A 25,698-nucleotide genomic window follows, 5' to 3' on the forward strand; every position below is an offset into this window, starting at 1 on the left:
GGGGGTATGTGTGAAGGAGTGTGTTTGAATGTGAATATGTAAAGGTGTATGGGTGCAGTTGTTGTGGTCTGTATCTGCAGTGAGTCTGTTGGTAAGGCTCATGGTTTGTGTGTGAGGGCCCTTTTTATTGGTCCATTTGTGGGTGTGCCTGAGTTTGAAATTTGGGTGGGTGTGTTATAAGAGGTGGTTGTGAGTTTGGGCCTCTGTTTGCCTGTTTGGATGGGCCAGGTCAGTCATTTTGATGTATTTTCTCCTGTAGATGTGTTTTGTGGTGTTGTGCGAGTCGAATTGACCCTCCTTGTGCTGTTTTACAATGTCCCGGTTCAGTACGAGTCGTTTTAGCGTATGTACGGTGCATACAGACGCGATGCTGGGGTACGGTGCATCCAAGTACGGGGCTGGAGTACGGCGCGTCCAAGTACGGGGCTGGGGTACGGGGCTGGGGTACGGCGCGTCCAAGTACAGGGCTGGGGTACGGGGCTGGGGTACGGCGCATCCAAGTACGGGGCTGGGGTACAGTGCGTCCAAGTACGGGGCTGGGCTACGGCGCGTCCAATTACGGGGCTGGTGTACGGGGCTGGGGTACGGTGCATCCAAGTATGGGGCTGGGGTACGGCTGGGGTACGGCGCTTCCAAGTACGGGGCTGGGGTACGGCGCGTCCAAGTACGGGGCTGGGGTACGGGGCTGGGGTACGGCGCGTCCAAGTACGGGGCTGGGGTACGGCGCGTCCAAGTACGGGTCTGGGGTACGGGGCTGGGGTACGGCGCGTCCAAGTACAGGGCTGGGGTACGGCGTGTACAAGTACGGGGCTGGGGTACAGGGCCTGGGGTACAGCGTCCAAGTATGGGGCTGGGGTACGGTGCGTCCAAGTACGGGGCTGGGGTACGGGGCTGAGGTACGGCGTGTACAAGTAGGGGGCTGGGGTACGGTGCGTCCAAGTACGGGGCTGGGGTATGGCGCGTACAAGTAGGGGGCTGGTGTACGGGGCTGGGGTACGGGGCTGGGGTATGGCACGTACAAGAACAGGGCTGGGGTACGGGGCTGGGGTATGGTGCGTCCAAGTACGGGGCTGGGGTACGGCGCGTACAAGTAGGGGGCTGGTGTACGGGGCTGGGGTACGGGGCTGGGGTACGGCACGTCCAAGTACGGGGCTGGGGTACGGGGCTGGGGTACGGCACGTCCAAGTACGGGGCTGGGGTACGGCGCGTACAAGTAGGGGGCTGGTGTACGGGGCTGGGGTACAGCGCGTCCATGTACGGGGCTGGGGTCCAGTGCGGTAATGGGGGGGTACGGTGCTGACATACGGGGGGTACGGTGCAGACATACGGGGTACGTGCGGCCATACACGGGGGGAGGGGGGGCTGTACGACTCGTATCCCGGGCACAGGTTTACCCAGGATACGAGTGGTACGGAGTTCGCTCCGCACGGGACTTTTTACATACGCTTGTGTATTGGGAAGGGCGGTACGGATCGTACTTGTGCGCTCGAACTTAATTTTTACGAGTTGTACGTAAAACATTACAACGACGTCTCGTAGACATTTTCCCGATATGAGTCATATGTATTTTACACATATGAATCGCACTTCACCGGTGGGACGGCACTTGTACGATTCGTACGTAAAAAAATACGGATACGAGTCGTACGGTAACATTTTTTAACGGATCGGAATCAGCACCTTAGTGTTTATTTTATAATGTTATTTATATATTTAGTACTATATTTGTTTTAATGTGGCTATATGATTTGTTTTTATATTAAAAAAGTAGCTTATTGTTTAAATGTTAATAATTGTTCTAACTCTATTGCTTATGAACTGATTTATTTTTAATGTGTAGGGTAATGTATGTTTAGTTGTATGCTGTATAATTGTTAGAATGTTGTTAGAATAATGCTGGAATTTTTTTGGCTATTCCTATTTTTTTAAGTATAATGTTGTTTGTATGTCTTTGCTTTAAAATTGTTGATTTTAATGATAATTATGTGGTCAATATTTGGAGTTCCAATATTTATGTTTTTTATATCTTTATTTAATGGTTACGATATGTGTGTGTAGATATTTGTGTCAGCTATATTTTTGTTTCCAATATTTAATTGTTTGTTAGTTAATTATAGGAATACTTTATTTAGGTAAACAAAATATATTTTCTGATATTTTGAGGAATCAATATTGATTGCATCGATAGTATGTCAGTGATCCCTCCTCCAGTTCCAGTTTGTGTCAACTCCACTTCCACGGGTGCAAAACAGAAAATAATGTATGATAGCTAGGATCAGCAGTCTGCTTGTTTTACCTGGCCTGGCAGTTGAGCTGGACCGTTCCCATTGGAGCAAGGTCAAGACTGATTTGCATATGGTTGGGTCCAACATTAGGTGGCATGGTGTGCAAAATAGCATTGGGCTGTGATGTGACCTGAGTAAATACCAGTGGCTACGTTTAATTCAAGCATTCCATCCATCAGTTTTTTTGTATACATTAATACACCAGAACAGCCCTCAATACCTGAGTTTGCTCTGGAGAATCAACACTACCAGTTCAAAGACCTAACATTACATCAATCTATATGCCATCAGGTATTCACCAAAGTATTGTCTCTGTTAGTAGCATTCTTGCATTTATAAGGAATTACAATCTTCCCTTGGATCATCTCTGATAGTTTTTTGGGTTTTTAAATGAATAATTGAGTCTCAACAAATGTTGCCTCTTTCTTGATTTCAATGAAGTTTATCGTTAATATGATGAAATCTAGTCAACTCCAGGAACAGCAAAATAATTTTAGCTAGGCAAACTTGACACCCAGAAGGGTCAGGTGTTTCTAACAGAGAAGACGACTCTTAAATTGCAACTTCATTTGGGGAAGTTGTTTGATTTTCACTAAGAGTGTAGGGGTTGATGGCATCCACAACAAAAGTGATTCCCTGGTCTTGTCATAATTTGAAGCCCTTCGTGGCATAGCTCCTTTGCTGCTGGTGTCCGGAATCGGAGATTTACAAACATCCAATTCCAATAGGGAAAAAATAAAAAAAGATTTACAATGGTGGTTGGAACCCCATAATTTACTAAAGGGAACTCCATTGAATTACCCAACCACACTATTCTAACTTCTGTTATAAGTGCCTTGGGTGTTAAGCAATTCTTGAAGAATTTCAGGTGAAACAGAGTTGGCCATAAATAGAGGAAATGCAAACATCCAATTGGACAAATTTATTGGCGATTTTTCAAGCAAATAAGTCCTTGTCCTTTCACTTGGTGGGCGAATCAGTGATGGTCAGGACCGACAATCAAGTTGCCAAGTGTTACATCAAAATGCAGTGAGGTAAGAAGGTAAAATCTTAGCACAGATTGCCCATCAGATCTGTTCCTGGGTGGAACAGAATGTTCTGAGTGTGAAAGTTGGGAACTCGGAAGTTCTGGCCAACAGGGGCAGTTAAAATCTTCCATCCTCCCTGGAGTACCACCCAAGGGAGAAAAATGTTTTGGGAGATAGTAGCAATTTTCAGGGGTCCCTGGTTGTACCTTGTTTCCTCTCCTTCTAGTTTCCTCCTTGCACAGTTTTCTTCTCAGATGTACTCTTTTCAAGCATGGGTGATCGATGCCAGCACTAACAATCTACTTAAATTGTACCACAGAATGACGGGATACAAGTGCTCTTTTTGTGTTTTATATTCATAGACAATAACGGTAAAAATGTGTAAACTCTCACTCAAATTTTTTCGGCAAGCAATTTCACAAGCTTATATTTCAGCTGATTGTCCAGTCCAAGAAAAGGCCCAAGGGTGTTTTACCTGAGCAGTATCCATCTCCTGGGCAGAGTAAGCAGTGGTGTGCAGGGCCCCAACCTGGTCCACGTCAAACACTTTTATTTCACATTAAAAATTCATTTTTTACAAGAAGAAGCTAATAATTTTGCTTCAGGAGTTTTGGAAACTGCAATGAACTAATTGTTTAGGTTTTTCTTTTTCTAATTTGTATTGGTTGTGTTCTGGTACATCTTGGGTATATTCTCAAGACTTAAGACCTGGGTTAAGGATCACGCATGGGATAATGATTCCATTACTTGCCAGTAATCTTCATTAACCTAGTGCTCCTCGTTCCAGATCTTCATCCCACTCTTTCCTCCAATATGCTAAAGCATAACTCCAATACAACTTAGCTTTGTAAAGGCAGGACGCTGGGAGGGCGAAGGGAGGGAGAGTATATACTAATGTAATGTATATAATAGAATGAGTGCTGGATGAATTTCTGTTCTGATTACTAAAGCTTAAAGGACTTGGCTGCCAACAGGCAGGGCACCTGAAGACATAAGGACTGGGATGAGCAACACTAGCACTCAAGGTAAAAGACATTGAAAAGTGGTAGTAATTTGATTTCCAAATGTGTATTCATCTTTAGTGAATCATGGGCCTGATTCAAATCTTATAAATAGTTGTGTTTGCACATCTCTATGAAACCAGGTCATAATGTAATGGAAGGCAGTCATTCCATTCTGGTGCAGCCCAACTCCTTTTGTGATGCAGCATGCCGAAGGGAAATTATAGGGGACGTTAGTATATTTTTCTATGAGGTGTCAAGATTCTGCATTATGCCACTGAGAATAAAGGTTTCTGAGTGCCACTGAGTATGACTGATTAACAGGAGATATTCTTTTTGCTCCATCAATAGAACAGTTGTACTACTCATAGGTACATAACAATATGATTTTGGAGGAGAGAGTGGAAGGGTGGAAAGCTGGCAAATAAAGGCGGAGGGAGGTACAATGTAGGAAACTGGAAGGGTGAACAAGAGAGTAAGACCAGTCTATGGGCGAAGGCAAGAAAGGATGGTAAGCATAAAAAAATAAGTGATTGTGGGAAACAAAATATTAGAGATGGTTTAGGAGACGGGGGGAATGGGAGAGGAGGCATGAGTGACAGAAAGAGAAAGAAATGGAGATTGCAGAGAGGAAATTTGAGAACAGCATGTAGGAAACTAGAAAGATATAGATATGAACAAAGGAGAGAAATACAGGTTGGAATGGAAAAGGTTTAAATGTTGATTGAAAATGAAGAGGATACACCAAAGTCTTAACCATAACGTACTGAATAACCATTGCAGCAAACAGAGCACAATCTCTGTTTTGTAAATCCAGACAGTAATGTCTAGACATGGAATGCACAGAGGACCAAGTGAGAGGAACAACCCTTAACTAACCTGGCACAGCTGCCACACTGCTCCCTGAGCGAGATTGGAGGAGATTTCCTTGCACATTTCTAACAATGCTTGACAGCCAAAGAGATCCATTTCAGGATAGTCTCTTTCCTAACAGTCCAAGCTATGATCATCAAGGCCTACAAATAGGTTGTAATAATTCCAAAAAGTCTTGAGTCCACATAATGTAATAAGTCTGAGCCTTTCTACAATTTAGCCTATGAAGACTCTCCTCACCTTTGAAGGATAATGGGACAGGAAGAAAGAAGATTAAAATATGTTTAATATGGAAGTCACAAATTATCTTTTAAAGTAAATCTGGCTTTGCCATGCACCGAACACCACCTTATCACTGAAGACTATGAAAATGCCTACAACTCAATAACGGCTCTACCTGAGTTTATAGAACAAAGGAAAATCACTTTCCAAGACAGATATCCAAGCTTACTAGAATGCAAAAGCTCAAAAGGCCAGCCCAACATGAACCAATTTATGTCCCACGAAGAAACAGGAAAGGCCCAAGGAGGAAAGCAAGTTATCAAATCATTCCAAAAACATTTAAATCACAGGACTCTCAAACAGCGAACTTTGACTCAAAACAAAAGATGAAAAATCAGCTTAATAGCCTTTTACCATCCCTTCAAACAGAGCCTTCGTGACTAAACTCAAAGCAAACTGAAGGGTCTGCCATATGGGGATCCACAGCAAATTCTTGACACCACTCTGCAAAAGTTAACCATCTTGTAACATACACATATCTTATAGATGCCCAACATTTCACAAGATATACATACATAACCAACTTTGACACACTGTAATCTGTCAAAACTAACCCTTCAATTTCCAAGCAAATAAGCATAGCATTTGATAAAATTAGATGCAGAATGTGTCTCCCTTTTGCAACAGCAGATAAGCCAAATACAGTAGAAGAAGAGAAGGGGAACAACTCTCATGAAGCAGCTTGGAGTACACTTCTTTCTGGCCCTATCCAGGTCAATTAGAATTAGATGAGCCACGTGAATTTTTTGTATGACCTTCTGAATTACTGGAAAAGGAAGAAAAGAAACAGAATAAAAAGTCCACAGAATGGACAGCCCTCCTCCTGCCCCCAAGTGACCGCCTCCTGGAAAACTTCATGGAGCAAAGAAGAACACACTTCCTGTTTTCAAGCTACAGTCTGTACTACATCGTGCAGAAATTCACATTTGTGATTGGATGATAATAGATGCGGAGCATGTCTGCCTTCACTTTCTCCTTCCAAATCAAGAGAACTGCTTACAGACCAATAAGATTGCCCATAGTCCACCCCCAAAAGCTGAATGATTTTTCAGATAACAGATGTGAACCTACACTGCTCTGTTTGTTTAATTATGTTAGAATATTGCTGAAATGTTGCACATTAAAATCTAATTCTCAGAATCCTTCAATTGATGAAAAATTGCTCTCAATGCTTACTTGATAGTCTTTAGCTCCAGCATTTTTATAAGCAAAAACAAATCTTGCAACATCGACAAGACATTGAACACTTTGTCCTCAAGAAAAGTCACCAACTTAGAAGCAATGCATCTGACACAACTGCTAACTGATTCAGAGGAATCCTTGACATGACAATAATATTCGTCCCACTGATCCCTCTAACACCACTAATAAAGGATCCATCTACAACCTTCTAAAAAGCACCATGTATATGTAAAAAAAAGTAATTGCTCACAACAGCATAATTTATCTCAGCCGCAGATGAGGAGAAGAGGCAGACATCTCTATCTTGCTCTGAATATTCACCAATCTCTCTCAAGGAGGAAAGACTTTCAATTGAAACAGGTTTAAGATCACACCAATGAATTGAAGGCAAGGTGTCTGAATTAAACATTACCTTTTCATATTCACTGAAATTCAGAAGTTGGGCAGAAGCATTGTATTTTTCTAAAACTACTCATTTGCTACTTGTCTGGATTAGAAATAGTTATGTGAGTATACACCTCCTAACGCTAATCAATTCTAGTCTTGCAGAGCCTGTAGAGTTTCTAAACTGTCAACATCTACATTTTCATGGTCTTGAGAAAAAGATTCAGAAACCTTAAATCCAAACTTGGATGTAGACAACCTCCTGTTCTTTCTTGGGGTCAGGAAATATCCTGCATCTCAACCCCTGTCCCTCTCTAATAGGAGACCCAATTATATCTCTCCTTTCTCGAAAGAGCAACCAGGATGTTTCTGTGGGGATTGAGGCAGGAGGGTTAAGAGATGGGTGGTAACTTCGTACAAAACAGACAAAGGGATCCATTCTTTTCTGGTCCACTATAATATTATCTCTCTCCATCTGGGGAGGAATTGCAAAACCCATCCCACAGAAACCATGGAGGCATCAGAGTAAATTTAGTGTGGTTGGGACAGTGGAAGCCTTTGAAGAGGACAGCTGTTTACCTCTTTACCTTCTTTAATTTGAAAGGGATGAAACGTGGGGTCCTGCTGCATCAAAGGCTGCCTCTGCCTTGCAAATTAATGGTTGGAGCCCTAAATCCTTCTATATTGTTGGTGGAACTTTCAAGTGGGAATACTAACTACAGACCTCTAGCTGTCATCTTTTTTTGCCAGAATCTCTTCTAAGAAAGTCCCCTTACCGAAGTCGAATACTACATTTAGTGGTTAACCTGTCTTTTTATAGCATTCGAAGGCTATTTTATGCTTATTTTAGTATTCAGTAGTATTTTTTTTGGGAAGGCTAGTGCATGAAGACTACTGATATGTAAGTGATATTTCTTGAACACTAACAGAATACTAAGCAAATACTTATTTGCTAATCATATAGTCTTCATTTACAATGCAGAACATTTAGTGAATACAAACAATTTGAATACTACTGGACCACTATTAACATTCTACTCAAGCTTCTGAATCGTAGCAGAATTGTGAACCATTAAATATTAAAAAGATGTCCAAAGCATTTTGTGTCCAAACTGTTAAAGCGAAACCGAGCGGTATGGCTAGGTTAATAATATATCACATTATTAACAAATAAACAGGTGCACTAGCAGATGCTTAGTTACACATGTATAGGTCGGAGGATCTTACAACTTCCTCCATTAATATATTAGTATGAATTAATGGTCAAAGTATCCCAGCACTTATGACCATTTGTTCATATGACTATGGTTTATTTTCAACAGTCCAAAGATTACAATAAAGTAAAAGTATATGGGTTTTTATCAGTAACACAATGAACAATCTCCACATATGACTGAGACGCATAGCCCACCTTAATTTGTCAATGAAAACTCTTTAAACTAAATGGTTAGCAGAAATTTAATTTTCTTATTGATAATAGTACACAACAGTGTGAATTTCCTATGGATAGATGTGGCAAAATCTAGCTTTTACACAACATTTAAAATGTATTTAAAATGTACTTAAAATGTACTTATAAAAACATTTTGTAAAAGTAAACACATAGCCTTACGGGTGCCCTGGTAATTACTTGTTTACAGTGGGGGAGAGGCCGGGTTGCAGTTAAAAGTGATGTGAATATAACATTTCCTAGTAATTACAGGGTGGAGTACCCCCAGATCAGTTTTCAAACCTGCCGAAATGTATGGTATAGACCTTTTAAACATCTAGGCAAGTAGATTTTGGTAGGGATACGTATCACAAGGTCAATCTTAGAATCAAGTACATAACTTTCCATTAAACAATAGAGAGAATCCAGGTGACCACATACTGTGTTACATAACAGACAATGTAGTTCTATCCACTACTTAGAGAAAGTGGCTCCTATATCATGTTGTGGTACTGCTAATACAACAGCATCCACTAATCTCTCTCATAGTGATTTGGAAATTCGCATACAAATGATAATTTTGTGGTACAAACAAAGCAGCAACTTCCTAGTATTTCCGAAATATACACTGCAATTATCTGGTTCCAACTTGGATTAACTTGATGGACATTGCAGTCACTGGAATATGTGTTTATACAAGGCATCGGATTTAATAGTGCCAAGTTGTGAGTTTTTCTATTTATTTCTGTGACCTGGATAAATTTCAACACTTTTCCAAACTGCATTTGTGAATTATCTAAATATTTTATTGTACTTTGGTCCCGTCTGACTAGTTTGTTGTAGTTTGCTGCATACACATAGCAATAACCCTTCCTTAAACTAATTTTATCATATGATGCTACTTTCCTTTCGAAGTATACAGATACTCTTTTTTGCGCTGCCAGGAACTCATCATTTGTTAAATCTTTTATAGTCACTTTCCCCATTTGAAAGCACCCATCAATTATCTCCATTCTCTCCACACGTATCGATGGATCCATAAGTCTATTGACTGCATTTTCTATCTCGCTATCAATATTATAGGTTGCTTTTAGTAATGGTATCATCTGAATTAATGTCACAGTATTTAGGATTTGCATTTCTACATTTTGTGTTCCAGAGATGTGGGACACTATGTAGCCATTTAGGTCTTCAAAATGAAAACAGTTATTTGAAAAGAGTGGGCCATTGTGACGTACACAGTCTGAAATATGCACTAACTGATGAATATTCATAGTCATGAACCTCTGATCATACAGGTCTCCAAAAAATTTGACAAAGGTGAGCAAGCAAGTCTCTGCTCGGTCGATTTCTGAAAATGTTAGACTTTCTTTATCTAGTAAATATATTCCTTTTGAGAAGAGGCAAAAATGTATAAATAACTGATTGGGTAATACATCAGCTAGTACTGGAATTCCCCAGAAGAGCAAGAAGTTTCTGTATTCAGAGGATTTCCATAAATGGACATCTTCAAGGCTACGAGGAGGTCTTGATATGATAAGTGGAGGCTTGATCGCCTGTAATCTCTTGCTAACAAGTTCTCTGTAAGAGTGTGCTGAAAAGCATGACTTCTCATATTGCTTCCCGAACCATAATGTGAGCATTAGTTTCATTACACCAGCGCAGACCCCATGCATATAATCTAAACGAAATCCCTTAATACATGGGAAAAGGGAAAGGAACAGAAACCGGAAAGGGCCTTTCACACCACGAACTGAATATTCATGTTCACCCTGTTGTATTTTAGCTAATGTTTCATTTATATCATTCTTCAGATTTTCTGTTGTTCGTGGTGGTCCTTTAGGATCATCATCATTGTAAGGAAAAACATGACAATGCCCCATTCCAGATCTTGAAGTCATGCCTGGCTGTAAACAGGACCAACAGCTAAATTTCCCATTGAACTCCTTACTGTTGGTAACCAAACAACGAGCTGGTAGATCACAAGTACATGAAAGTAGTGCAGCACGACATACAAAAACAGAGCCTGTATGATCTGTAAACATAACTCCATTTTCCAACTGACTCAATTCCTCAGTTAAAGGATGTAGGTATATATGGCTTTCTTTGCCCAATCCAAATTCCATAGACAAGCATGTTTTCTTTTGCTTTGCGTTTTGTTATGGAGAGCTCATTAATCATCAAATACACAGGCCACATACTTAGTTTACTACTTTTAAAAATGTTCACTCCATCTGTGTTCAGAACAAAAGAGATATTGTTTTCATTACTTAATATCCCCTCATCAAACAGGTTTTTATATCCAATTCCATCATAAACATCACCTATTACAGAGTTTCCATTCTGTTTGTAGTGTTCATATCTGTGGGTTCTCACTTCCTCCGTAAAATCTCTCCTCTTAAACATAGTATTTAGCTGTTCAATTATGGAATGTTGGACAAAAAATGCAACAGCACCAGGCTCTGTAAGATCCTTTAGACAATGGGTGTTAGTGCATATCTTTTCATTATCGCTGATGCTTTCATAGCAAGAGGAACAGTAGTTTCTTATCTTAGGAATAGTGATGTATTTTTTTATAAACATCTTAAGTTTGAATAACGAGTTAATCATTTTATTAGGCACTGGTAAAATGCAGCAGATTAAGTCCAGTAGTGCCCCTAATGCCTCATCAGAAATTCTAAATCTAACCGCAAAGCAAATGATAAGCAGTAGGACAGCTTGCACAGTGTGTCGTGAACCTTTAAATAAAAAATTGTCTTCTTGGATTTCATGACTTTTAGAATTATTAATTTCGCCCTCATTTACAATAGTTATATTGTTTACAACATTCTCTGTAAAGTCTTGTGCTTCAAAACCGATTTCATTGTCTTCTGGATCAAAATTATTTTCTCTTTCATCTGCATATTCATTCTGATGCCCAGATGTGTGTAATTCCTCATAAGCCTCTTCATCAAAATCATATGTTGGAGTACGTAAATTATATTCCATAGTAAAGGATGAGACTACTTCAGTTTATCACCAATTGCATTGGAACGTATGATATTTTTATTAAACAAGCTCACCAAAGACACAACCACTTTGGGGTTCAAAGCAATTGGGGGCCTCAGGCATCAGAAAAGACTTCACTCAGTGGGACCTAATCGGGATTTCCAGGTTGTGAGACCTCCACACGGGTAGAGAGATGATGTCATTTGAACGGCTAGAGAACAAATATGAAGTGGCCAAAACATGTTGCCCAAAACAGTGGGGGAAATTTTTGGGATAAATGGAATATATATCGGGGAGTCCCTGCCTCCGGTGGTTGACACAACCCTTGCCATGAATCAAGCAGAAATTATCTGACGGGAACAGCATACCAGGAGATAAGGAGGACAGCGGCCCTGCAAGGCCCTTTGGCAACACTCTGGGGGGGGGAGGGGTGGTACTGCTTAAGCGTGTTTGTAATATTGATGATGTAAAGACGTAATTCTGCGCTGTTACAATTCAAAGATTTATTTTAAAAAAATAGAACCAGAGAATTTATTGTGGAGCGCCCAACATTCCAATGTTCTAATTTTTATTGAATGTTTAGAGCTCCCATCCAGGTAGGGTGAAGGGTGAAGCATCTGAAGTTCCTGAGTGTGCCCCATCTGCAGGGGATCCCGACTGCTGCAGCCAAGTCCAAGTGAATCTGGTGCACACCAAGCAGCCACACTCAGCAGGCGCTGAGTCTCTCACAGGCCAAAGGGAGTGACTAGCGTTCATAACTGGGTGTCAGGCACTATGATATATGTGCTTCAAAAGGTTGGGCTAGAGAGCCCTGTTTTTTTATGATTCTCTTATCAGTCTCATCTCCTTCCTAAGATGTGCCCAGGTCCCGTTATGGTGACCTGGCACTAAATCAAAGAACACCCTTGGAAGTGTACAGGTGAAGCCTAACTCTTCCCTCTCCAGTTTGCGTCTCACCCAGCTTCTAGGAATGCAACAATACACAAATCTGTCTGTGGGATTACTCTATGTCCTCTGCATGTTTCACCAATGCTGGACTGAGTTTTACTATTAATTCATTCCTAAAAACTTTATTTCGGCAATCAAATGCCATAAAAACATCAATAAAACAAGCAATAAAATTCAATGACTTCATAAAATATACACAGTTAAAAAGGTAGTGTTAAAATTCGTTAGAGTGCTAAACAGTAATCCAAATAGTAGAATTGATGTAGCCCCTCCCAGAACCCGAAATGTAGCCAGAAAAATCCAATATTATGATCACTCATACAATTCCTGCAATGTCATTCTACTATTCAAAGGCACACCTACACCCACTCAAACATTCTAAAGCACTTACCAATATTAAATGTTTGTGCTATGGACCTCGTTTTTTAGAAAGTCTTTTTTTTGCTCCTGCTTCTGCCATTACTCCTACGATATAAAAAGAATCTTGAGCCATGAACAATTTTGTGCTAAAATAAAAACCTCTATGTATATGTGTACTTATTTACATACACCCTCTGCATACTCTGCAAGACAAATGGATCCACCCTGAATCCAGGAAGACCGTCACACATGCACTCATCACCAACAGGCTGGACTACAGGAACGCTCTCTATGCCGGAATCAACAAATCTCTACTTCACAAGACTGTCCAGAACGCTGCAGCCAGACTCGTCCTCAGCATCCCACAACACGACCACATTACCCAGCACCTCTACTGGCTCCCCGTCAAAAGGAGAGTGACCTTCAAGCTGCTCACACACGCCTACAAAGCGCCCTCCACAACACCGGACCCCAACACCTCAACGAAAGAATCTCCTTCTTTGCACCCAGGAGAAAACCACACACAGCAGCATGCTGCCATTTCAATTGAAGGACTCGGTGGTTCCATTTATGATAGGACTGTTTGCATGATATGGCGCAAGCGCACAGACAGTGCTTAGCCCTTGACCCTTGCTTGTACTGTCTACCAAAGTACAAAATGATGTGTCTATCTCCCATCACATAGGTCTCTGGATGCAGACCCTCGATATACACCACCCTTTGGGGTAAAAAGACAATTATGGCCATTTACTATCCTGCCACTAGACGAGAATAGAAACCTTTCTCTTCTCAATACTGAAAACCCTGACTTCGAGATTATTTGCTCCCCTGTGAAATGGATCCAAATAAGAGAAACATTTTTGCTGGAAATGTCGTATTTAAATTCCAAAGTGCAGCATCTGGATTAAAAGGTTAAAAATATGCCAAATAACTAAATAAAGTAACAGGGTGGCAGCAAACTGGCCAGATTGATTTTATTCACACACAAACACAATAGCACCACTTTTTCAGAGTTTGCCAGAGAAGCGCTTTTTTTGTTTGCTTTGTTTTCCCTGGGCTTGCAACAATAGTGCATCAATCCTGGAGGTACTGCAAAGTGTGGATTATTGAACAAAATGTGTACTGCGCTCTGTGTGCAGGGATGTGGTCTTTTTACCTGCTGCTTACGTTTTGTAAGGATATAAGCAATGGATATTGAAATGGGTCAGGGCCCTCATGTCCTTAACTTTTCAGGCATATCCTCCGCTTCTAGGAAAATTATTTAATCTTCCATGCCTAAAAAACAAAGGAGTTATGACCTTGTGTAATGTAACTGGTGTCCATGTTTAGCGCTCCAATATTTTCGGGTCGAATCCGTGCTACATAAAACTGCAAAAAAAAGTTCAGCAAATCACGTTGTGAATTATCCGTCCAGTTATATCGAGCTTAAAACCTACCATGTGCTCTGCCACCTCTTTCTGCTGCGGTACACTAATGTAAGCACTTGAGCTGCTGGTTAAACAATCCCCAGTGTGAGGCAGAGTCCTGCAGTTGGAAGTGCATGCCTCCATCTGTCCAAACAGAAACAGATGTATGCAGCAGCACAGCTGCCCAGAAGTCATTTTTAGGTCTCGCCTGAGCCAGCGCTTTAGCGCTGCTCTGGCAAGAGCTATAGAAAACGGGGATTTGGAAGTGCAAACGAGTGCTTTTCAGGCCCCCAACTACAGTGCATGTGCGCCGGGCGCGCGCACCAGTTGGCAGCCTGCGTGTACATTTCGCGGGCGCTTTGATGTTCTCAGTGAGCCGCGCGGCGACTGCGCACATCAAAGCGCCCGCGAAATGATTACTTTCACTTTAAAGTTCGCACCTACTTGGCAGACTGGTTCTCTCTTGCTCTTTCCTCCTCTGCTCTCTCTCCTCAGAGTCCGTCCCTCCCCCTGTTGCAGCAGCTGGCATTACACGGGGGAGGGTGGCTCTTCATGCCTACCAGGCCAGTGGCGCTCTTCGTAGTCGCATTAGTGGCACGAAGCGCTTTATAAATTCTATATTGCAGTAGTAATCGGAGTTACACGCCTCAAAGCGCTTCAGCGCCTCGTCAGAGGCAATAAGCGCTATATAAATCCAGTTACAGTACAATATTTCCGCAGAAGCCCCTTATAACGCAACCAAACCTTCTTCGGGGCCCAACTTGTGCAGAAGGCATGAATGGTGTGCTCAGGTGTGGGCCCCAGGGGCCCATACTGAGGCTTGAAGGCCTCACCGGCACCAGCACGCTCCAGGGGCAGGCCTTCCCGTGCAGCCGTCTCTGCACCTCCGTGTCCCTTTGCTTAAACCGAAGCCCCGCTCCCCCCCCACCCTCCCCCACTTGTCTGTTATCTCTGGCTTAGAGCTAGTACCATATAACTCTCTCCGCTCTGATAAGGCAGGTCTCTGGTTTGAGTTCTCGAAGAACAAACAATACATTTTTTTATTCTTTCCTTTCTGAAATATTTTACAGCCCTGTTTATGAGGGAATTACCAGACACTATTTATATTAGGGAACGTAAGATGCTTTTCTTAGTCTGTGGTAAAAGACTTCAAAAAGAAAACACCGTTTGCCTGCTATCGAAAAGTACATCTAAAGGAAAATGTGTCGGCTTTTCACTTGCAGATGGAATATTGTATTTTTTATTTTTGTAAAGTGCTGCACAGTGACACATGGTCTTTACTACACGTGATTAGCTTTCATAAGTGGATACATGCAATGTTTAGATTATACTAACATTTACCTAAATAAAGCATCTATCGCCTTAAATTAGACATATATAACAATAGAGTGATAACACAGCCATGTTATACGGTTCCGCGGCTTTTTGGCCCTGTAAAAAGCGGGTGTTACAATAACCTAGTTAAACAAGCATTTGCAATGCAATAGGTCTGGCAGTTATACGAGTTTGAGCTATTGGCATTATAAATGACAGTGCCTTTTATTTATGTTTTAAAAAAAACAAACTTAAATAAAAAGCATTGTCATTTACAATGCCAATAGCTCAAACTCCTATAAATGCGAGACCTATTGCATTGCAAATGCTTGTTCAAAAGGCAGATTAAAACATCTGCCAGAAACCACTTACGAGGCCAGAGCAGGAGCAGCCCCCTCAGCTGGGCCTGTCACTCCGGGCTAAAAGCAGCAGGGCGGGCGAAAAAGGCTGCATCGCGCACGTGCGTGTTCTGATTGGGCGCTATGACTTTAATATTTGGGCCTCCCTTCTCCCATTACTCAGCTGTTGCACGCGCCCCACTCCCACTTTAAACCTCATTTTCTTTGGTTTCTGCTCACAGCTGTCATCAGATTTCGAGAAGAAGCAGCCTAGGTCACTTTTTTGAGTAGATTGAGCAGGGGGATGTGATCTGTGAGAAATCTCCGCTGAGGCGTAATGGAGCACTTTATTAACACACAGTTGTGGGTTAACAACACACATAGGCTCACTGTACTATATCCTCGAAAACATCATGCTAGTAAACAGTATCTCTCCCTCAAGAGCTAAAGCAAAATGCTTGAAGTTAATACACATTTGCACAGCAGATTTTCGGATCAGCGTTAAGATGCACCAATGATTTCCCAACACACAGAGTATTTTCATTTAAATATCTGCAAGGATGTATTATTTATGCCTTACGTCCAAGGCAAGCAGAGCTTCCCCCAGTGTCTCTCAGACTGACTTACAATCAGCTACGCAACTGGAGAGGTGTATCGCTTTCTAACGATTTTATAATGTGATCGGCAAATTATTCCTGCGCCAATTTAAACAAACATGAACTGGACAGACGTGGTAGCGTTAAAAGGCAAAAGTCACTGTATCCTTCTTGAATGTATTGCATAACTAATTAAAATTGTTATCGATTGCAATCGAGGCCAATCAAGTAGCAGCGGAACACCATTAACGACCACTGAAAGAAATAGGCATATGTAGCTGAACAAAAAATAATATACTAAACAATTTCAAGAAATCTCATCTCAAGGCATGTAAATTAGATCATTCCCACACATTTCAAGAGTCGGGTGCTCTAAATCAACAGAAGCAGAGTCACAGGTGCAAGGCTGTGTCAACAAAATGAGAAGAGAAACCCAGAGAAAGAGCTTGTATATTCCATCCAACACAATGGAGTGTTCTGCTCTGCACGTCTTGTTTTCTTGAGTCACAAACTGCTGTAAAACCCCTACCTTCATGGTGGTCATTTAGGTACTACCAGGAGTAAAAGTCTCATTAGTATTCCTGCTACGACTCACGCTAACCGTGGTCTTAATGGTCACTAAAGGCAGTGCACGTGCGTTCAGGCTGCACGCCCAAGCAGGGATCACTGGTGGGAATGGAGATCACTGATCGGATTGCAGGTGACAGCACTCAATGATTTCTGAATGGTGAGTGTGAAGCGTTAAGGTAACCATGTTGTTCCTGCTTACATTTCACATGGTTTGCTAAATTTTGCATTCCCTATGAGCGTTTGCTTTTTCCATGATGATGTTACTTTTTTTTGGTAGGCTGCATATTGCTCTAGGCTATTGCGTCATTTACATTGAGCCTCATCCTATAGCCGGCAGCAATTGGGTTGTAGTTGAAGGCAGTGTGAGTTTTGATTCATGGAAAGGTAGCTCAAAGGGTTAATGACCCTACTGCAAAGAACATGTACAATGCAGATCACAAAGTGCACATAATGTAAATAGGTCAGTGGGCTAATGCTTTTGTCAGAGAAATCCTTTTGTTGCTTGCAGTTTATAAGTTAAAATCCTAACATAGAACAGTGCGCTATTAACTCTCATCTACGAGCTGCATACAAACAGCAAGGTATAAATTAGAGCGTTATGTTTTTCCTCCAGTCTTTGATTATCCTAATGTTGCAAAAAGTGTTCTTTTGGTCAGAAATCAATTCTGATTATTAAAGAGAACCCTAAACCTTGGTATTACGTTTTAAAATCTGTTTTTATGTTTCTCCAGACCAATCACTATTATACTATACGGCCTACTAGTATGGTTGTCATGTGACTCCTACACCTTGTAGTCCTTAGTCTTATGTAACATTTTCTATACGGTGATTTACACACATATTGATTGTCTCTTAGTAATGTGTGTGATGTTAAGTGCTCTGACACCCTACACTGGTATGAGTGGCGCTGTAAATCAAATTAAATGCGTCTGAGAGAGTGTGGTTATGCAGACTTGAGGGGCGCTGTTAAACGGTGGTAGTGAGGGAATCCATGGCAGAGGTGGTCATTGGGGGGCAATAACAAACATTAATGCACAGGGTACCGCCAGTGCTAAGGCTGGCCCTGCCCTTGAGGCCAGTCTGCCTCACCCATAGGTACCTCCATTGGCCTTGTTTCAGAAGTAGTAGCTGCAACTCACAAGGGATTGGCAATGCAGAATTTGCACGCACACCAAACTAAGTTCGCAAACTTCACAATCTCTCTGCTTCATTCACAAGCACCTTTAACATGTGCTGCTTGCTGTGGGGCCACTGAAATTATATATGCAGCAAAGGAGGACAAAATTATGCCGCTGTGTTGACTAAATTATGCATTAAAAAAAAGGCTGCAGCGTAATGCTGTATGTTTTCTGATATTTTATTATTTTGACATGTGTACACATGCTAACAGTCTTTGGAAAGATTTTGCCTCATTAGTATCAGTGTAACATACAAATGCAACAGTGAGAAAGGTGATCAGTCAACCTTTGCACTAAGCCATCCACTCCGCAGCAAAACAAGTCACATTTTTATTTAACTTTTGATGCGTTTGAGCTATAAACCATTTAGTAGTTGAAATGGTCAGATCATGCAGCAGATCTTCCATTAGGAGGCAAATATGGCAGAGGCATAATTATATAGAAAACATTTTGCAAACTAGGATATTTTGCCATTCATGTTTGAACTGCCGTTGTGGAAAACGGGAGAACTGCTGATGACAAACTCCATGGCTCGGTGACAAATGGCTTGTGCTTCCACATTTTATCGTATTTAGGACATTCTGTGATTAGAAGCATATCCCACTTTGTGAATGTGTTTTAATGTCAATAACTCATTATAACCTTAAATAATCATGTGTATCCATTGTTTGATGAAACTGGGCAGTGAAATGCCAAACTAATACTAAAAATTTGGATGTATGCACATTCTGCCCACACCTCTGGCTCTGCCCACTGATCCAATCCTTGGGTTATTCCCGCCCTCTGGTTTTGGGGGTAACACCCCTCATCAACCAGGCTAGCTCGAATCCAGTGGCAAGGGAACTTGTCTGGGCATACCCTGCCAACTTAGGGTGAACAAAGCAACCACGAGGAGATGATGGACTGAGTGCTGCAACTTTTCAGACACTCACCGCCAGTCACAGATCTGTGTTGAATCCGTCATCATTCTTTAGCTCACTTCGCCACCCTAGTCTATCAGTGTCCGCTTTGTGAGTGTGGTGTTTGAGCTATGTCTGCATGGATAATTTTCGAGGGTTAATAACAGGGTAGATGCATTCCTGATAAGTTGCTGCATGTTTTTAGATTTTCAGCGTGAGGGTGTGTATATTGCTGTCTAATATGGAGCATGAGTTTCTGAGATGACATAGGAGTATCAAACTGGGTGAGATATCATATCTTTCTGAAGGCAAGAGAAGCTGTTTTGATAAGGGGCTAGATAGTTTAGAGTATGTGAATGTGATTTGATGCCTGATGGCATGTGTTTGGGTGTTTTAGGTGTGTGATGGCATTTGGGAGTATCATAGTGTTTGTGGATGTATGATTATGTATGTCTGGTGATATGCTTGAGTGTCTGTCAGTGTGGGTGTCTGTTGTGCAATGGGGACTACATTGTTGAGTGTGGAATGGGCTTGTCAATGTGTGCAAGAATTTCCTGGTGTACACTGAAGCTCCATTCTGCTTAAGTGTCCGGTTCCATTTGTCAGTAGCTGAGGATTATTTTGATGGTACAGTGAGTTGAAAGCACCATGCACAAACTGTCCCATTCACTGCAGGTTACATCACAGTTAAATATTTACTCTTTCATTTACAGGGATATAAAAAGAATAAGGCAGCTTAGATTTTTTATTTTAATTCAGAACATTTGGAAGCCATGGTGCACATGACGAGGAAATCGAGTAAGGACTGCTATTGCTGTATATTTTACTATGTAGACCGATCAGTTGTGCTGCAAAGTCATGCGGAAGTCACATTTAATGCAACGGAGAAGACTTCAGAACTTTTATTAGGAGCCCGCTGTCACAGTGCCTTTGAAACATTTGACCTAGATGATGAAGGAACACCTACCAAGAAGAAAATGATTTATAAAGGGATCCTAGTCTTCTACAGTGATTGTAAGTGTCTTCAATATGTATGTTTCACGGTCCCCTTGTCAGTTAAGTTTGCTTTTGAATATTGCTGAAATGCATATCAATACTAATACCTAGGCTCAGTTACTGCTGAACCAGTTATGGCCATAGAATGCTATCTGGTTCGGCCTTTACACAATCTGTACATTGAAACACCAGTCTGCCCCTGATGATATCCAGTACCTTTCTTTTCGGTATCAAGTGAGAATAAATTTCACATATGCAATGCTCCCTTTTCCACTTTGGCTCTACGTTGTTTAAAACAGTCATCTCATCTTATGGTAAATCACCTTTTCCTTGGCATTGAAGATCTGCTATTAAAGGTACATCAAATGAAGTCTTTTCTCCTCATGTCCCATCATGCAGGCCTCCATGCTGCACTTTCGATCTCTATATTTCTATTCCCTTGGCTTATTCCACCGACTCCCAAAATACTAGTGGCATATATTCTACTCTGATCACAATCTCTCGTAAGCCCATTGGCGGCTACTACTGTAGCCAGTTCTCACAACCCTACACCTATGTCCAAAAACCTCTTTCTGAGGTGTTACATGCCTGCCCACAGCTCCATAGAAAATGACTACAAATTAAATACATAATGTAATGCAATACCTTACAAATGTGTGACCTGATTTACACATTGGTGGATGAGTACTCCATCCCAAACATTATGAATTACCCATCCACCTTATTACAAATGCATTGGGATGTGATGCACTTGCAATAAGGTAGAGAGGATCTGTCATGTACACTCCATTGAAGATCAGAATACCATGGAGCAGCAACAGACTAATTGAGGGTCCATAGTAATTGTTCATTTTACACTGGGTACTCTAATCTCACCAGTTTCAGTGACAAGTAAATTTACACAATAGGTCATACAAATAAGTACTGTATCGCAAGTCGTTTGCAAATAGGAACATTTTGAAAATGAATTCTTTTTTTATGTTACAGTCAAAAAACAATGTGCAGCTGTAAAAAAGACTATGGATGTGTTTATTAAAAAAAACAGTATGACTTTAGCACAGGATTTGGACAAGGAATTGGTACATATGGGTAACATTGAGACAAAAAAACTGTCTTCAAAGAAAAAAGATCGAGCTGCCAGTCCATTAAAAGAGATGGGTAACATTGAGACAAAAAAACTGTCTTCTAAGAAAAAAGATCGAGCTGCCAGTCCATTAAAAGAGATGGGTAACATTGAGACAAAAAAACTGTCTTCTAAGAAAAAAGATCGAGCTGCCAGTCCATTAAAAGAGCTTAAAGAAAATATGCCAGTTGTAGGAAGTCAGAAACGCAAAAATGATTTCAATGCTTTACAAATGAATAAATCAAAGATGGATAAATGCGAAATCGAAAATTCAAAACCTGCAACCAAAATGAAAAAGCAGCAATTCGCCAGAAGCATTAAGCAGCAACAGAAGGATGGCATTAAAAAGAAAAATGTTGTTGTGACATTATTAAAGAAAAATACAACCAAAAAAACGAATTCAAAATGTGTAGATCCAACAATGCAAAGAATGTGTGAGCAATTTTCTGGATATAACTTTCAATTACAACAGAGTGATGTTTTACATACTTCTGTGACAACGAACTACACTGATCCGCCACCAAAAACTCCAAACCAGACTAGAAATTCTATCTCAGAAAGCATTAACACTGGTCAAACTATTGCCCCATCAACCAGCACTGCACCTTCAGGAACACTACACTGTAGCCCTGTAACAACAAATCTGAATCATAGGCAACTAGCAGAGTGCAATAGCTTTACTTCTGTTCCACGAGCAGGCCATACGCTTTCATTCAACCATTTGACCGCTAATGGAAAACCCAAACAACATCAAGTTTTGAGCAACCCAGGCCTACAAAAGTCAACTATAGAAAGACCGGATTACAGTAGACAGGGAGTTGGGAAACACAAAGATACAACTACTTCTGCTCTAGCGTCTAACAGTCTTTCTTTCATTCAACAAACCGTCCATCAGTCAGGAAGTATACATGGTTCTGCGAGGGACTCACTCAATATTGATAATCAATGTGCAGAATTAAATCAGACAGAATTACATTGCACCATGTCGTCGCCTACAATACTGTCGCACAACAATTATTTATTGAATGCCTCGGAAGCTATGACATCTGTCTCCCCTTCAAGATATGTGCCAAGAGTCCATGACGAAACAACACAATATAGTGGATCAGAACCCACGATTCATAGCCAAAAAGATTGGCCCCAAGTTAATTCACATCCACTCCAACCATCACAAAGTAATACATCCTATCAATCATCTGTGCATCCAGAGAACCAACTTCAATCCTCTGTGCTGGCACAACAAATACATTCTGAATACAGGCCACAGCAAATGCAAGAATCGCTAATTGCAACCATCAATAAATCCATTAACATAGCCAATGGTGAAGAAGATCAGATATGGGAGAATCTCGGCAATTGTCAATCTAATGAAGATGATTTTGACAACGATAATGAACTGTCTGACCACAGTGAGGCAAGACCTAACGTGTACAATAAAAAAGATCACAGAGAAACCAATAGAACAAATGTGCAAACACATATAAATCGTGCTAATGTGATAGCTGGTAAGTTTAAAGTCTTCTTTTGTATATGCCAACTTAAACTATCAAATGATTCATGAAATAAAACCAATATACATTTAAATGTACATATATTTGCTTTTTTGCAGCACTTGGGATTGACCTAAAAGATCTCCCAGTGGTGACAAAGGCTATAAGAGGTCTCCTGAATATCCTTTCAGAAACTAATGTAAGTTTGTTCTTTGATAATTGTTCAGTTATTTGTATTGTATGCTTCCAGTTGCTGTTGTGAATTTAAAATTATATACGCCAAATTTTTAAAGTCACGTGCAGTGAATTCTCCACTTTGTTGTCCCTGCGCACTTATAACATTTTACCCCCATTTCATTCCACCACCCATTACCACATTTTTTATCCTCCTGGATAGCTTATGCAGATTTATATGCAGAAGCAAACTGTGTAGTATTTTTATTTTATATTGGCATGTTCACTCCATTGAAGATCAGAATACCATGGAGCAGCAACAGACTAAAAACACTATAGCTAGCCCATGGTGTATGATGTCACCTGAAACTCAGTGTAAATTGTTCCTATATTGCCATTCTATCACCCCTGATATATGTATAAGTTCATATTCACCCATACAAAAAACTTGATATCAGTTTCATAACATTAATATGTACATGGTGGTGTTGCATATCTCTCTATCTTTACCTCTCTAAGGGACAGATGTACGACCATAGCATTTAGCGACTCGCAAGTTGCGCACAATTGCGAGTCGCACTTTGCGAGTCACTAAATACTATATATAACAGTGTCGGAGACACTGTTTGTGATTCCCAATGGGTTTGCAAATTGCATGCCTCATCAATATTCAAGAGGCACTCGCAATTTGCGACACCATTGGGAATGGCTGGATCTCCCAGCTATGGTGGCCTGCTGGGCTCCGCAAACCTCCATTTCTGAGACTGCTTTTAAATGAAGTAGTTTAAAAAAAAAAAAAAATGCAGCCGCGGATGCATTATAAAAAAATGAAACTTTTTTTTAACATTTTTTTTAATGGGAGGTAGTGTTGAGATTCCTATGGGTGTGGCACCAGCGCTCGGATGATGCTCAAACTGTTATCAACGCATATTGTGGTTGCAAAACATTCTTACATAGGCCTTTGACTCGCTATTAGGAAGGGACACCCTTGGAACGTGTCTTTCTAATAGCAACTCGCAATTCCTATTTAGCGAGTCACAAAACAAATGCGACTCGCTAAATCGGGATTGTTACACTGTCCTATTACATTTTGCATGTGCAAACGGGTCACAAACCAGTTTGCGCATGCAAAATAGGGTCGTACTCTGGCCCTCTTTCGCGCTCGCTCTCTTTCGCGCTCTCTCTCTTTCGCGCTCTCTCTCTTTCGCGCTCTCTCTCGCGCTCTCTCTCGCGCTCTCCCTCTTTCGCGCTCTCCCTCTCGCGCTCTCTCTTTCGCGCTCTCTCTCTTTCGTGCTCTCTCTCTCTCGCGCTCTCTCTCTTTCGCGCTCTCTCTCTCTCTTTCGCGCTCTCTCTCTCTCTTTCGCTCTCTCTCTTTCGCGCTCACTCTCTTTCGCGCTCACTCTCTTTCGCGCTCACTCTCTTTCGCGCTCGCTCACTCTCTTTCGCACTCACTCTCTTTCGCGCGCTCACTCTCTTTCGCGCTCTCTCTCTCTTTCGCGCGCTCTCTCTCTCTTTCGCGCTCTCTTTCACGCTCTCTCTCTCTTTCGCGCGCGCGCTCTCTCTCTCGCGTTCTCTCTCTCTCTTTCGCGCGCTCTCTCTTTCGCTCTTACGAGAGTTTTTTGAAATGTTACTTGGGGCATTAAACAAGAGTTGTTGCACTCTACTGAGAAGACTCATGTTAATGTTAATTTCATATGAAGGCTAATTTCATGTGTTTGTATCTCTAATATCCATCTCCATTCTTTCAATGCAGGAAGAAACGACCTCCGCTTCAGAGATGGGGAGTGCATTTTTAGAATACAGGCAAGGGCGACTTATACAACTCATTAAGGACCCCAAAAATCCTCTTCGATACAACGATATCTTGGTAGATGCTGGCCAACTTTATAGTTTAATTGCAAGAGCACCAACTTCAAGTGATCCTGGAGCATTTGTGCTAAATCGCGTCATATCTATGGTATTCAACGATCAGGAATTGGCTAACAGCAAAGGAACTGGTCAAAGAAAGCATTCGAAGGATAGAGGCTTGAATGAAGAGAAAGTTTCTGCTTGCAGAGGTATGTTTGGATGTATTGTGTATATATATATTGAACTAGTTAACCTTAGTGTATTCCTTCTTTTTTATCCATTGAAAGTGTTTAAAGGATACTTGCCAATAGCAAAGTCCTGTGTGTACTCTACAAGAACCACCACCACTGAGGGGGATTGAGGGGAAATCAAAGGTAGTATTTTGAGTCAGTGGGTTGCAGGTGGTAAATGGAACTGTGAGGACACTGACTGAAGGATATGCTCATGACAGAAATCAATTGACCTGACTGTTCCCACCTATTAATGTATATTTTTAATGTATCCACTTTTATATTTATTCTACAGAATTTGTTTGGGCGCTTTGCAAGGAGCACCACTGGAAAGTCCCAAATAGTGACCAGCGTATCTTTAACAACAAGTGCACTAATGCAAGACGGAAATTTTCACCACATCAAACTTTATAAGCTTTGGTAATATTTGTCACGTTTCTCTAAATCTAGACTGATAATTTGATAGACAATAACTTTATTCAAATGTGATGGAGACACTTTTACCACTGATGTGCTTATAAACTTTAATTCATATAGCAATATATCTAAAAGTGAAAATGCCAAGAGACGGACCGGTTATATTTGTCACTTTTTAAAAACCTGTTCTGATAATTTGGTAGACTATAACTCCATTCAAACATCTGATGTAGACATTTTTACTAATAATGTGGTTTACAATCTGCAAGTTTCTTCTGTCAATAAAAAGTCATCTCACAGGTCACCTGCATCTCCTTCAGAGCATAAGTTAATGGCATAAAAGCCTTGTACAATGTGTT

General features: G+C 41.1%; 2 protein-coding genes and 1 pseudogene across 2 annotated transcripts in view; 2 read left to right on the forward strand and 1 right to left on the reverse strand.

Annotated features, from left to right (window-relative positions):
• The window catches only part of LOC146871999 (tyrosine-protein phosphatase non-receptor type 22-like), a gene marked incomplete at its 5' end in the record, with an annotated part of 539,519 nt that overhangs the window by 183,463 nt on the left and 330,358 nt on the right, over positions 1-25,698 (forward strand). The gene's annotated exons all lie outside the window — the stretch shown is intronic.
• On the reverse strand, positions 8,998-11,452 carry LOC146872000 (uncharacterized; annotated as a pseudogene).
• Positions 21,053-25,492, forward strand: LOC146872001 (uncharacterized). Its single transcript, XM_085599807.1, has 4 exons — positions 21,053-22,685; positions 22,790-22,869; positions 24,598-24,901; positions 25,218-25,492. Exons 1-4 carry the CDS (start codon positions 21,077-21,079, stop codon positions 25,334-25,336), a joined length of 2,112 nt encoding a protein of 703 aa, XP_085455933.1. The 5' UTR covers positions 21,053-21,076; the 3' UTR covers positions 25,337-25,492.

Source organism: Triturus cristatus, chromosome 1_1, assembly GCF_964204655.1.
Source record: "Triturus cristatus chromosome 1_1, aTriCri1.1, whole genome shotgun sequence".
NCBI lineage: Eukaryota > Metazoa > Chordata > Amphibia > Caudata > Salamandridae > Triturus > Triturus cristatus.

Bases quoted from the DNA above. Each gene is read 5' to 3' on its own strand.
- LOC146872001 (XM_085599807.1), top strand. From the start codon at position 21,077: ATGGATGTGTTTATTAAAAAAAACAGTATGACTTTAGCACAGGATTTG. The intron at 22,686-22,789 runs GTAAGTTTAAAG...GCTTTTTTGCAG, and splicing joins TCGTGCTAATGTGATAGCTG to CACTTGGGATTGACCTAAAA. The intron at 24,902-25,217 runs GTATGTTTGGAT...TTTATTCTACAG, and splicing joins GAAAGTTTCTGCTTGCAGAG to AATTTGTTTGGGCGCTTTGC.